Source organism: Aethalodelphis obliquidens, unplaced genomic scaffold (assembly GCF_003676395.1).
Source record: "Aethalodelphis obliquidens isolate GAN/ISIS:26980383/991018 unplaced genomic scaffold, ASM367639v1 scaffold1, whole genome shotgun sequence".
Lineage (NCBI taxonomy): Eukaryota > Metazoa > Chordata > Mammalia > Artiodactyla > Delphinidae > Aethalodelphis > Aethalodelphis obliquidens.
The window spans coordinates 68976263-68989933 of NW_020837945.1; the positions used below are offsets into that span (position 1 = coordinate 68976263).

Below are 13671 nucleotides of genomic sequence, written 5' to 3' on the forward strand. Positions count from 1 at the left end.
CAACCCCAACAGGTCCTCCCCGTCCCGGCTCCACTCTGAGGGCCCTCAGCGCCTGCCGGGCAGGCCAGGCACCTTCCTCTCAAGAGCACCAAAGAAGGAGTGTCCTCGCCACCCAGCCTTATAAATCAGGGGCAGAGCACAGCTGCCCTGAAGATGGATGGACAGGCTACCCTGGGAGCTGGGTAGCGCTTTCGCCTCTGCTGCAGGCACGGGCCGCCAGAATCGCATCACTGGCAGGGCTGGGGGACAGTCAGAGCCCCTCTGCTCACCAGTGCCTATCTTTTCCCTTCACTGGGTCTTAACGCACTTGGGCTAAACATTCTGGATTTCCAAAAGCCCACTCTGTGTAGAGAGGTCTCTTGAACAGGGGACGCAGGGGATGGGCTGCTGCCCTGGGCTCATGGTCTGGAGGGGGCTTGCAGCCTGTTGTCTCTGACTCTTGTACCGAGGGACACCGACAGTCAGACCTCCAGACCTCCAGATGAAGGCCTCTGAGCAGGCGGCCGGCACGCCTCACGGGCTCTGGACTGAGCCTTGGAGCCCTTGTGGGGGCTTCCGCACCCTCCCCAAAGCAGAGCCACTGGAACCCTGCAGCGGCAGCCTCTGGGCAGAGCTGAAATGCTGCCCGGGTGAGTGCACCACTCCGCGGGGCTGTCCTCCGCTCCCCCTCTTCCCATTCATGCCCAGTGTGGAAGATGCCGGGGGAAACCCTCCTTTGTCAGGGCAGCAGGGTGACATAGCGCTGGGCTGGGTGGAAAAGGCCCTCACTGGGCCGAGAAGAGCCTGGCCTCTAGCAAGCTGCTGGGACCGGGATAAGAAGGGGCTGGCTGCACCGCTATCACTGGGCTCCAGCATTTTCCCCACAAGGAACTCTCTTCAGGGACTAAGCTGGGAGGGAGCCTCCCCCTCCCAGCCCCTTCCTGTGCATCCTTTTCCTGCTCCTGAAGAGGAAGCGCAGAGGGAGAAAGGAGGGGTGGGACTTTCCAGCTGCCGCTTGGCCACATTCCTGTGGCCTGTCTGGGGAGGAAGGGCCATCTCCCTGTCCCCGCCTCCACGGTGGGGCAATCCCAGACTCTAACACGTGCTCTCGCCTAGACTGGGCTTCTGGGGCTTTGCGGGGTGGGCTCGGAAGCACAGAACCAGGGGCTGGGCGGGTACACTTCCCTTGACATTTGTAGATCAGGCTGCCATAAACCAAGGTCATGGGGTGAGTCTATGGTTCCCTGTCTGGGGCCCTCCCTTCTTCCCTTCCTTCAAGACCAGCACTTCTGACAGCACCAATGACAATTTAAAGAAAGGCGCACCCAGAAATGTCTTTGTTTTCCCCCCTTTTAAGGAAGAGGAGGCGAGGCCAGAGTGTGCACAGACAGTCCTCTCTTCCTTGGCATGAGTACTCGCTTTGCCGTCTTTTTCCCAGTGAGTTCCGGGGCATCCGAGGAGGGAGACAAGGAAGGACCAAGATTTTTTTTTAATTGATGGGGAAACTGAGGCATAAGCAAGCAAAGGAGGAGAGGCCCAGTTTTCCTGGGCTCCTGAAAGAAAGGAGATGGGGACTGAGATTCCTTCTCTCCTCGTGGGGTCATGATGGGCTTTGCTTCCAAGCATCATTAGAGTAGGGATGGAGAGAAGAGGGCTCTAGCTGCAGCTCTGTCATCAGCAATCCTGGGATCGTGGGCAAATGATTTCAGCTGCCCTGGGTCTCTGTTTCCACATTTGTACAAGGGAAACTACACTTATTTTCTCTGCCTCACAGCACTGCAAGGCTCTAGGGAGAGAATGCGTGCGACGGTGATCATTTACCTGTTCATTCATTTCTCCTGTTCGCCGCATTTCCTCGCCTCCTTTCCAAATCCGCTTTAGAATCCTCCACCTTCACAAAGCCCTCCCGGATGGGCCCCTGCTGTATGTTTCCTGCGTCCTCATCCGTCCTCAGCTCTTGGGTGCCTGCTTTACACTGACTTGTGAGTACACCACCCCGTCATGTGCTTTGAGCCTTGTTTGTAGATGTTCCTTATCCTTCCATCTGGCCGTGAGGAGAGGGGCTCAAGTTTCCCTGGCTGACCAGGCACACCCCCAGACTTGGAGCCCCACAGGGGTGCCACGAGCCCCCTCTTCCCTCTGCAGCACCCCCGCCCCCTGCGGGCTGCGCCTGCACCACGAGCCACTAGCCATCAGTCTGTCCGTGAGAACCACAGCAAGGAGTGCGCTGAGAGGACCACATGCTTAATCAGAACCAGCTTTGCGCTCACATGGCTGCCCAGGGGATAAAAATAATAGTAATAAAAGTTTAAGAGCAGCATGTATTTTCTGTCTATTTTAATCAGTTTGTGATGAAACTGAACTCCCTTTCTAGATCTGGGCCCCAGGGCTGGAGTTCTTTGCTGGTCTGCTGGTGCCCCCAAAGAAGCAGTGGGGAGGAAGGTGGTGGTGTGAGGAGGGGGGGTGGCCTCAACATAGAGAGGAAAACGTGTCCTTATATGGACAATGCCTCACCCCTTCCACTCCTGGGCTAGCTCTGGGCTCAGCCTTCCAACGCAGCATTTCTTCTTCTGTCTCCCCCGAGAGAGGTCATTCCCAGAGCTGCAACCCTAGGTAGGGGGAGTGAGGTCTTGGGAGGCTTCTGGGGGGCGGTCTGAGCTTCCAGGAGCCCCAGGAGGGGGCAGGGCAGAGGGGCTGGCCTCTCTCTCTCTCTCTCGCTCGCTCGCTCGCTCTGCCCAGGAGCGAGCAGCATGCTGGCAAAATCAGGAGGGAAAGAGCTCTGGCCAGGATGAGCGCCTTCCTAGCTCTGCAGGCCGGTGACTGTGAGTCCTTGGGCAAGTTCCTGACCTTCTTCAGCAGGAAACAGGGAATAACAACACCCCAACAGAGGAGCGAATGAGATGTGGAGTAAGAGGTGGCATTTGTTGGGTACTCAGGCCGTGCCTGGCACCATGCTAAGTGCTTTACACCCCTGTTTCGGGTTGAACCACACCATTTGCCAATATTCAAGTGTTTTTGACCTACTAAAAGAGCAATTTTATTTAGTTCAACCTAATACATTTTAGCTGCCTGAGACCATATGAAGAACAAATGGGGGTGGGAGCAGACTGAGGCCAACAAAAGAAGTGGGGTCGGCTCAGCCACAGTCACCAGGGCTCCCTGGCCATGGAGGCAGTGGACCACAGCGGCTAGGAGCCAAGGTGTGGGTTTAAATCCCTACCCAGCTAGTTATTAGCTGCACACACCTCACATTAGGCTTTAAACTCCCTTCTTACAGTTGCAAATCGCCCCGAGTCACCAAATCCATGGCTAAGGCTCAGGCTTTGCCTTATTTTACTTGGCAAAGGCTTTTGACACAATGATCTCCATCATTCCTTTCTTATTGAGATGATCACCCTTTGGCCTCTGGGACACCCCTCCCTGCTTGATTTCTTCCTGTCTCACCATGGCCAGTCCTTCTCCATCTCCTTCGCAGACCTCTGTCCTGCCTTACTTGTCAGTGTTGGGCTCTCTCCTTCCCTCCTCCATCCACACCCACCCCTGGGGACCTCATCTACTCCCGGGGCATTCAGTGGCCTCACAAAGATGGCTCCTCGTGTCCTGCCTCCAACCCCGACCTCCCTCCTCAACTCCAGATTCATCTAAAGGTCAACCTACGCGACAGGCCCACTTGGATGTCTAATGGACACCTGAAACTTCACCTACACGAAAGTCTTGACTGTCCCCCACCCCTACCCATCCTGATCTTAGTAGGCGGTACCACCATTCACCTGTGCTCCCTCACGAAAACTAAGGGTCATCTTTGACTTCCCTTTCTCTCTATTTCCAATTCATCAGCAAATCTTATCAGCTGTACTGTCAAAACATTATAAACCTCGTCATTTCCCACCTCTTCCATAGAGTCTAAGCTGCCATCATCTCATGCCTGGGCTATCGTGGCAACCTCAAATCTGCTCTCCCTCTTACCCCTCCTGGGTCTGGTCACCGCCTGAGTGATCCTTTACAACGGCCAGGGCTGTCCCACCGCACTTATAATAAAATCCAGCGTCCTGGTCACAGCCTACAAGGCCTTGCAGATCTGGTCCTCCTCAGTCTCATTTCCTACCACTCTGCCCCTGGCCCGGGGCTCGGCCACCCTGGCCTCCTTACCTCTCCTTCTGGGAGTGTCTCCCGTACAGTCTCAGCTCAGGGTTTTGCTCCTGTTCCTTAACCTGTGCCGTGCTACTGCTGGGACGCCTTCCCAGATGCCTTCAGGCCTCTGTTCAAATGCCTCTTCCTCAGAGAGGCCTCAACCTCTCCAACAACAGCGCGCTCCCCCATCACCCTGCTTTGCTTTCTTCACAGCATGTGTTGTTGCCTGAGATAACTGTTCATCTGTATTTTTGTCTCTCCTTCACTCGAATGTAAAGGCTCTGAGAACAGGAACTTGTTTCGTTCACTGCTTTTAACCCCAGCCCCAGGAGCAGAGCGGGCACTGACATACGGGTTGAGAGAAGGCCCATGGGGACGCCACCCCCTACCAAATGCACACACCAGCCTCCATGGTTACAAAGCCCCTGATCTCACTGGTAGCTGAGGCCCGATGCCCTTGGCAAGGTGGTTGGGAAGGGCGGCCTGATCTGCCCGGTCTTGGGATTTGGGCCTACAAAGGGCTTTGCTTCCTTACCTCTCACCTGGGTCTGAATGAGAGGGAGTGGGCCACTCAGGCCAGAGGTGCAGAAGGACTTCCCAGCAAGAAGGGCTGTTAGTAAGGAAGACCTGGATCTCTCGGAAAGTGGACACTGCCATGTTACTCACTAGACAGGGAGGCCATGCAGGTGGTGGAAAGGTGCAGACTTTGGAACCAGACACACCTGGGTTGGAGTCCTGCCAGGGTAACTCATGCCAGGGAGTCATGTGACTCCCTGTGCAGGGTGGCTCGAAGGGCCTGGGCTTTGGGATCAGAGACACCCAGGGAAACGGCATCTCCTGCTTACTGTCTGAGTGACTGGGGAAGGCTGCTGACCCTCGCTGAGCCTGGGTTTTCCCACTGAGAAAGATGCCCTGCCCAACTGCTGCATAAACTAAAAATGCACAAGAGTTTCTGGCCACGGCAGGCCATGGCAGGTCTTGAAGGTCAGCTTTTTCTCCTCCTGGGTGAGTTTTCTGACAAGTCCTTACCCACCCCAGGCTTCAGCTGCCTTCTGTGGTACAAGTTGACATGTCTGCTGCTAACCTGGAAGGAACGGCGGTATGACCATAATCAAGTAAGTGCACAGGGCTTCCCTGGTGGCGCAGTGGTTGAGAGTCCACCTGCCGATGCAGGGGACAACGGGTTCGTGCCCGGGTTCGGGAAGATCCCACATGCTGCGGAGCGGCTGGGCCTGTGAGCCATGGCCGCTGAGCCTGCGCGTCTGGAGCCTGTGCTCCGCAACGGGAGAGGCCACAACAGTGAGAGGCCCACGTACCGCAAAAAAAAAAAAAAAAAAAAAGTGCACAGAGCACGCTTTTTCTTATAGAAACAACCCAAATGGCAGGATTAAAAGAGCCAGATGTGCTGCATTATGAAGGCTACCTCCCTCTGTCTTTCCTATAAGAGGGAAGTAGTAGTGTGGCTAATACGGAACAGCCAGTGAGCCAAAGTCATTTTCATGAGGTCCTGAAATATATCATTCTATTAGCCATAGATATGTAGTCTAAATGGTGTCCAGCACAGGCTACGTGAGTGATAGTGAGTGACTGTCGGGGGCAGGGCCAGCCTGACACCAGCATTAGCTGTGGTCCCCACCCCGAGACGAGAAGGACCTTGCAGCCCCTTAGGAGGGAAGCAAGACTGGTCTTATCCAGAGGTTTAGCAGGGCAGCTGCAGATGGAGAGCAATGGAAGACCCTGCCCAACAGCTAGGCTTCAAAGTTCAGGCAAGGTTACTTCTTAGGGCAAGCGGTTCTTCACTGTCTTTTAATTCATGACTTCTTTTAAGAATTTGTTTAAAACCTGTGTGGACCCTTTCTTCAGAAAAATGCTCTAACCCACAAACACATAAAAGTTTGCCTATAATATCAAAGGGTGCATGGGCCCATTGGGACCTCTAAGCCAGGTACTCTCGCCTAAGGGTGCGGGGAGAGCTGAGAGGATCGGGGACATTATGATAGCCAAGATTAGAAGGAGACTAATTTAGGGGCAAAGAAAGCCCTTTAAGTTGCAGAATGAATTCCCAAACCTTAAAAAAAAAAGAATCCCCAAATGTATTCTCTAGGGAAAAAGGAAATTTTTAAAAATTTTAAAAAATGAGCCATTTGCTCTTTCTGGAAAAGGTGCTGACACTTTGCAGATAAGGAGAATGAATTGCAGTCCTGCCTTCAGCTAGCCATGTAAATAGGACCCAAAGAGGCTAGGGATTCCCAAAGCAGATAACCTCATTAACAGGCAGGGCTTCCTTCTGGAACCAGCATGGGTCCCAAGTGTGGCGCTGCTAGAAATAGGTTTCTGGGGTCAAGTTCCCAGAAACACTGTGTTTTCAATTGCAGTACCTGTCTAGAAAGAAGCAGAACTCTGACCTGGGTGGGTGACAGGAGTAATCAGAAGCAGCGGCCCCTAGCCTCAAAACATGTGTTTCAAGCCCCCTTCTGAACTGACCATACACTTTGACCCATGGAATCTGCTCCCTTAGACTCCAGAGCCCCTGTGACAAACACATTCACAGAACTCCAGGGAGACACCCACAATATTCTACAGTTTCAGGTTTACTGTTGGCTACTGACAATTTAATTTGTGTTACCATTATATGTTTTTTTAAAAAAGACTTTGGTTTTTAAGACTCTCTTTTCTTTTCTCCCACTCATTAGGTATCACGGATCTCAGCTTTTATGATCAGGAAACCATATTACAAAATCCAGAATGGAGACAAGGATTCCACATCTTGTGGAACGGGGGTGAAACAGGTTAGGGGTTTAGAAGCCAAGTGATTATATTCAAAGTCAGAGGAACAACAAAACTGGTCTTCAAGATGCCTTATTTGGACACTAGCTTTTAACGTGTCACTGATAGTTACTAACCAGGCATTTCAAGGGCAAGAAATTGTTTCCCCCAAACTACCTTTTTAGACAGTTCCAGGCAAGTAACGAAATACCAAGAAAGGGCACTGGATTGCAAGTCCCAAGATGGGACTCTGGCCCTGGCTTGGCCCTCAATAGAGCAGGGAACCTCACGAGGGAAGCTTTCCCTCTCTGAACAGCCTGGGTGTCCCGTCCCAAGTGAGGGTGGTGGCCTAAACCATCTACTTCCAAGCCTCTTATTCTAACCCTACACAGAGGAGAAAAGGAAAGTCACAAACACACTACCTGCATTTCTTTAGGACAAATCCCCATTCCTTGCAGCTTGGATTCGCCCCTTCCTCACAAGAAACACCACTCAGACCTGGTAAGCCTCTCAGTCCCCACGCGTCTCTTCCTCTCCCTCTGCTGTATCATGAGTACTTTTCTTTAACTGCAGAGGCAGGCCTGTCCCCGTTACCCGAAGCCTCAGCCCCTACTCACCTCCTGGAGGAAGTGTCCCCACTTGGACCTCGCTCTGCTCCCTCTTCCTCACGGGTCTGTCCTGCTGGCACTGACACTTGTTCTCTGCGGCTTGTAAAATACTCTGTAGTCATTTTCCTGTGGGTGTGTCTTTTCTCCTCCTGCCCTGTCTCACCCTTTCCTGCCTGGCATGTGGGGGTCAGGACTGGGGAAGGGGGACCAGCAAGGTGAGCCGCCCTCTTCCCAGCCGGGGGCAGGGCTGTGAGGTCACAGGGGACCACCAAGTAGAGCTCCCACTTTCCTTCCTGGCTCATTGTTTTGCAAAAGATGGTTGGTCACCCACAAAGTGAACCCACAAAGCCTCAGGTTGGGATGGCAGCCTCGGCTGCAGCCCTGTTCAGGTACGGTGGGCAGGGGCGCTGAGAAGCGGGATTCTACGTGTGGCAGGGGTGGGAGGGCACGACCTACCGTCCACGGTGACTTGGCAGGAACACTCAGCCTGGCCGGCGCTGTTCTTGGCTACGCACTTGTATAAGCCTCTGTCCTCGGGCAGTGCCTTCTCGATGGAGACGGAGCACAGTGAGCCTGGGTGGGAAGAGGAACGTTTGTTGAGTGGACCAGGTCTGAGCCCAACACCTGCCGGGCACTTGGAGCATCAGAGCAAGTGTTATTCACACGCCCAGAAGTCAGAGGCCCTGTGGGAACCAACCTGCTCGCCCCACCAGAGCCAAGGCACTTTGCTGATAACCCAGATTCAAAATAACTGATCCCTAAGTATACCCAACCGCCCCCGACCCAGGCAAGTTCTCTCACGGGGATGTGATAGAAAGGCAAGAAGAGAGAGAAAGAGCCTCTGCCTTTGGAGAGCATCAGCACAATAGAAGGGGCAGATGGACCCAGGCCCTCACACTGGATGTCACCGAGAGAGACAAGCAGTAGTCAGGCTCAGGTCCACAGACTGTGGTAGGGACACTGGCAGGTGAGGACACTCTGCCCTGCTTACAGCAATGCTTCTGGGAATGCATCCTACAAAAGGGCATTTTGAACAAAGAGGTGAGCAGGGGAGGGCAGGAGCCCCCGTCCAGCAGGGACACTGGCCTGTGGGCTGATCTGTTGGGAGGAGACAGTGACCAGCCTGGGACCCTGGAGCTGGCTTTTCAGGAATGGTATCTGAGCTGAGAATCATGGCCGATGAGGGGCGCTGGGCTGGGAGAGGGCCTCTGTGGGGCTGCCTCTCTCAGTGCAGGGTCCTTTGGTCCCCTCAGAGAGTGATGGCCTTCTTTTCCACGGAGCTACCCTTGCCCCAGCACACCTCTTCTGGCCTGGTTGGGGGAAGGAGAGGTCAGGCTGGGCATGAACAGAAGTCTGGTCCTCACCCATCCTAGCTCTCTCATCCCACGGCTGGCTACTTCCCTGGGGGACACGTTTGGGGAGTTTCCCTTAGGGTGTGGGGAGACACCAGGCTGAGGACTGGGCTCGCTGGGCCAGGCAGGAGCAGCAGTACCCTCGTTCCTGCCATCAGACACACACACAAGCCAGCAGCACGGCGTCCTGCCCAAAGCTGCCCTGTCGTCAGGGCAGCCGTCATCATACGAGGAGGAGGATACAGCCAGAGCCACGTGCATCCTGCCGCCTGGAGCCACCGGCTCCGGCCACCTCCCTTTCCGCCACACTGCCCGGCACAAGTCACTGGCTCTGAGCGGGCAAAGCTGTGTGCATCCCAGGTGTGTGTGCGAAGCAGCATGGCCTTTGATCTCAAAAGTCCCCGCACCCCCATGAGACAGATGCACAGACTTGACCAACAAATACCAGGATATTCAGAGAGAGGAAGGGTGATGTCAGTTCTGCCCAGAGAACCTCACTAAGGCTGGAGGAGACCTGGGTAAGGTCTTCAACAGGGAAACCTCAGTCCTGCCGACCCCTTGGGGCAGGATGGCTGATCTGCGCCCCTCCCTCCTACACTCTGAGACCCCACCTCTCAGAAGGACCTCACTATGCTCTCCCACCGGGGTCGGCAAGGCCTCAGGATCTCTTCCCATTGTGGCTAGGAGACAGAATTTGCAGACGCTGCAACAGAAAGGATTTAGGTTGGATTTTTAGGAACTCTGTGGTGAGAGTGAGAACTATATGAGGCACAGGAATCAGGGAACGAGGGTTACTATCTTCTAGAGAGAGACACTTCCATTCATCTGGGAGGGCAGGGGCATGCGCAGATGACCTCCGGCCCCCAGACGTGAGGCTTAGAAGAAACGGACCCCATCTTGCCATTTTCCCTCAGTCTGAGGCTAAGGCTCGGGGAGCAGATATCCCACTGCCAGCAGACATCCTGGTCGAATCCTTGATTGTCTCTCAGCTTCAGTCCCCCAGCTGCCTTCAGCCTTAAACCCAAATGGGACAAAACAGTAGTGAGACCCCCGGGAGAGGTGGAGCATGTAGACCACAGCCCTTGCCCTTCACGGGGGGGGGAAAGCATCAGAAAGGCAGTTTTTCCAAGCCGTTCAGAGCCTGGACCCCTGGCCGTGCGCGCGGGCTGGGGGAGGGCCCCCGGCAGGCCTGGAGGCTGGGCTGGCCCAGATCGAAGCATCTGGTATTTCCTGTGGGACAGCTTATTCCTGACCTCCAGAAGAAAAACTGTTTCCCAGAGTTTTTTTTGAGAAGGCTCAGCCTGGTGGGGAATTTTGAGAGGAAGGGGAGGGGGATGGGAACCAGGGATCCAATGAAGGGCTCAGCTGGACCGGTCCCTGGGAGAGCCCCTCAAGGCCACAGAGTCTGAAGACCACCCCACCGTCTTGTGCTTTCTCTGAGTGTGTGGGGAGAGGAGGTGCGGGGTGTACGAGGTAGAGGGAGGGGTCCCAAGCCCTAGAGGCTCTGTTCCGAGGCTGCCCTCAGTCAGCAGTGTCTCCCGACCTGGTCCCCCGGCATGCCGGGACAGTACAGCTCAGCTCCAGGTCACCTCCTCAGGGATGGTGCCTTCCTTGCCATCTCTAAGCACCCCTGGCCGTAGGTGGACCACTTCTGTGCCCTGAGTTCACCTTTATCAGAGCTTGCCTCCCAAGGCCATTACTGAAACACACGCCTCTCTCCCACGCTAGATCATGGAGGGCAGCGACTATTATGAATGTTTTTCCTGAGCCTGGAATGCAGTCAGTTTAAAAACAAAAATTTGCCATTCTGAGAATGTCCAAGGCATATTTCTGGAGCAGGTGATCTGGTAGGATCTATGCAACAGAAAGTCACGAACACTTAATCAAACAACCTACCACTGAAAAAGATAGTATAGTTTCTAAAAGGAAAAAAAAAATGCCTAACTCAGAATTCTTCAAGTGGATTATGCATACAATGAAAAGGGCTAGAATACAGCCTCGCACGTAGTAGGTGCTGTATAGATCCTTGTGTTCTGTAGGATGGACTTATACAGGTTTTGAAAAAGCCTTTGCAAGATCCCACACTGAAGGCAATTAAAAATGAATCATCGGTTGACAGCAGCAACAAAAATGAATCCTCATTCATAGATGGGGAGAAATGTTTGCCAGGGACAGAAGCCTGGCCCGGGGACAGGAAACAAGGCATAAAGATGAAAGCACTTCTCAGGAGCAGCGCAGAGCCCACTGGCCAGCCATGGGCCTCCCAGTCCTGGGCCAAGGCCTGAGCAGCGCTGCTGCGGGTCCAGAAAGGGCCTGGTGAGGCCAGCCTGCAGGCCTGGAGGGCAGGCCCAGCTGCTGTAAGTGAGCACCCTCCGCCCTGCCGTTCCGGGGGACGCAAGAAGAGCAAGGACTCCTCCACAGGTCCCTCCAAGAAGGAACAGTCAACTCAACTGCCTGCCATCACACCTCTCCTGCTCTCCTTGGTGCTAGACAGAGTGGACATAATCATGTTTTGGGGGGCCTGTGGGCTATGAGCCCTATTCAAGTACAGGGTTCAGAGAAGCACCCCTGAAACCTATCAACAGTGCCCACCAGCAGTAGGTCACAGACACACACATTGATGGGGGAAGGGCACAAGAGTCTGTCATGGCCAAAGGCCCCAGGGACAACAGTCTGGGAAGGAGTCCTGGGGGAAGTGAATTTTGATCTTAGATGAGGTAACAGAAGGGGGTTCAGTGCAGTGGAGCAAGTACGGTTCCGAGCCAGGGAGGCGGGGGTGGAGGGGATGCTCAGGAGGGTGTGAAGGATGGGGAAACCCACTTAGCAACCCCCCTTCTCCCTACAAACCCTTCAAAACACCAGCTGCCTTCCTTGTTTCCACTGGTGCCGTCACTGTGAACCAGTCACCCACACATGGACACTCAGCGCTCCTCCACCCCTTCCTCTCCTCCACCCCAGCCGCCCACCCTTCCAAGCCAGGCAACAGGTTCTGTTAATTCTGCCTTTGCTTCTTGCACTGGTTATCTCCTGTCTGTGCCCATGGCTACCTTGTTGGTCCAGGCCTCACCACCTGTCTCCCCACCCTCTTCGGTAAGCTCCTTCCTTGTCTTTGGGCACAGAATCAATCAAAAGCCGTAAACCCCAGCTTTGTGTCTATTGCTCTCCATTCCCAACTCTTACATGGCTCCCTGCTGCCTTTAGGATTGAGTTCCTTCTTAGTATGATAGAGGATGCAACGGGGCCGATGCTGGGAGCCGGCCTGCCTTGGCTGCCGCCTGTCCTCCTGCCTGGGAAGCCCACACCCTCCCTCTCCTGCTGCGGGCCCTGCCTGCCTTCACACTTCAGATCAAGGCCCTGCTCTTTCACCGCCAGCCTCTCCCTGCGGCCCAGCACTCAGCTCCCTCTCCTCTCACCCCCAGCAGCCATCATCGGCACTTGGCTGGAAGAGGTTTATCGCTGTGCATGTGTGTCCTCTCTTTCCAGATCTATCGGGAGCAGATTTACTCATACCTCTCGGAGGTCCCACTCCCTGCAGCGGAGCCTCCTGAAGTGGTCACTGACGAGGCTCTACCACAGGTTTTCTCCTGGGTCTGTGTTTGACCTGGGCTCTTGTAGACTTGGACAGGGAAGCACTAGAGAAGGGACAGTGGACACAGTGTGGCTGCTGCTTTGGGACCAGGCCTTCTCCCTACCAGGCCCGTTTCAAGGTCAGCTTCCTCTACTGCAGTGAAAATACCAGAAACTCACAAGCCCAGAGGGCACGGCCAGTCTTCCAGCCTCCTGACAACTGTTGACAGTGTTGCGGAATAAATAGCCATTAGCCTTTTCCCTTGATAGACAACACTCTCTGGGGAGCTGATTAGGGAAGGACCAGGATGCTGACACGCTAACAAGAATTAACTAAGAGGTGATACAGCACAGCGGTCTAGGCGTTGGAACTCAGCTGCCTGCCTTCCAATCCCAGCTCTGTTACTAACTAGCTGTGCAGCCTTGGGCAAAGCGCTTAACTTCTCTGTTAGATGGGCAGTATAGTGGTTGTGAGGATTAAATGAGTGAAAAGCATAGTAAGATGCCTCAGTCAGTGTCTCGCACGTGGTGTTCAATTAGTGCAGGCTACTCTTATTTTTCAAAGGAGAATTACAAATATTTAGAACCTTTTTAACAGTTGGTTTGGGGGCTATCTCCATAATTCCCCCCCGCCCCCCCCGCCCCAGTCTCTCTCTATCCTCTCATTGTCCTGGCCTTCATTTAATCATGTCTTCTTCCCCAGCCTTAGACCTAAAGGGTCCGTCTGAGGTGCTTTCTGTGGGAGGTGACACTGGAGTAGCCAGTGTAAAAGGGTCTCGGCACCCAGCAGCTATGCTACATCAAGGCACCCTGGGTATGAACAGCCCATTCTAAGGGCTCAGGTGCGTTTCTGAGACCAGAGCTGAGGTGTGCTTACACTGCTTTGTCCAGTTGATTGTTTATAGGCAGCTCTTGGTGGCTCTGCAGGTTCCACGCAGGTCCCACAACAGCTGCACAGCCATGGGCATTGCCCTCAGCCGTCCCGACATCAGCTTCCCCGAGGGTGGTACAGCCACGGACCTCACAGCGTGTAGGACTGTGGGACCACACGTGTCCCCACGACGGCAGCTGCCCACCTTCGGTCCCGCCCCGAGAGGTCACCACAGGGTAACCTGGGAAATTCTCCTGGTCGAGGTTTCGGGTCAGTTTTACCCGAAACTTTCCAACAGGGAGGGGCACACAGAGGTGGCAGGGAAGGCTGGGCATCCACTCCCCTGGACATCTCATCCCACCGTGCTGATCCCCCATACCTTCCTGTGTGTGGAAAG

The 13671-nt window shown here is 54.4% G+C and overlaps 1 protein-coding gene across 11 annotated transcripts in view; it reads right to left on the bottom strand.

The window, feature by feature from the left end:
* The window catches only part of MYLK (myosin light chain kinase), a 267073-nt gene that overhangs the window by 63526 nt on the left and 189876 nt on the right, over nt 1-13671 (bottom strand). For 9 of the 11 annotated variants that reach the window (XR_003432841.1, XM_027106666.1, XM_027106636.1 and 6 more), the window contains 2 exons: nt 7941-8057; nt 7494-7583 (listed from right to left, as the gene is read on the bottom strand). Coding sequence is in view for 10 of the 11 variants with exons in the window: in XM_027106666.1 (XP_026962467.1) it covers nt 7494-7583; nt 7941-8057 (207 nt within the window). In the remaining variant the exon portion in view is untranslated. The remainder of the gene's footprint in view (nt 1-7493; nt 7584-7940; nt 8058-13671) is intronic. The other 2 variants (XM_027106685.1, XM_027106676.1) reach the window with 1 other exon arrangement.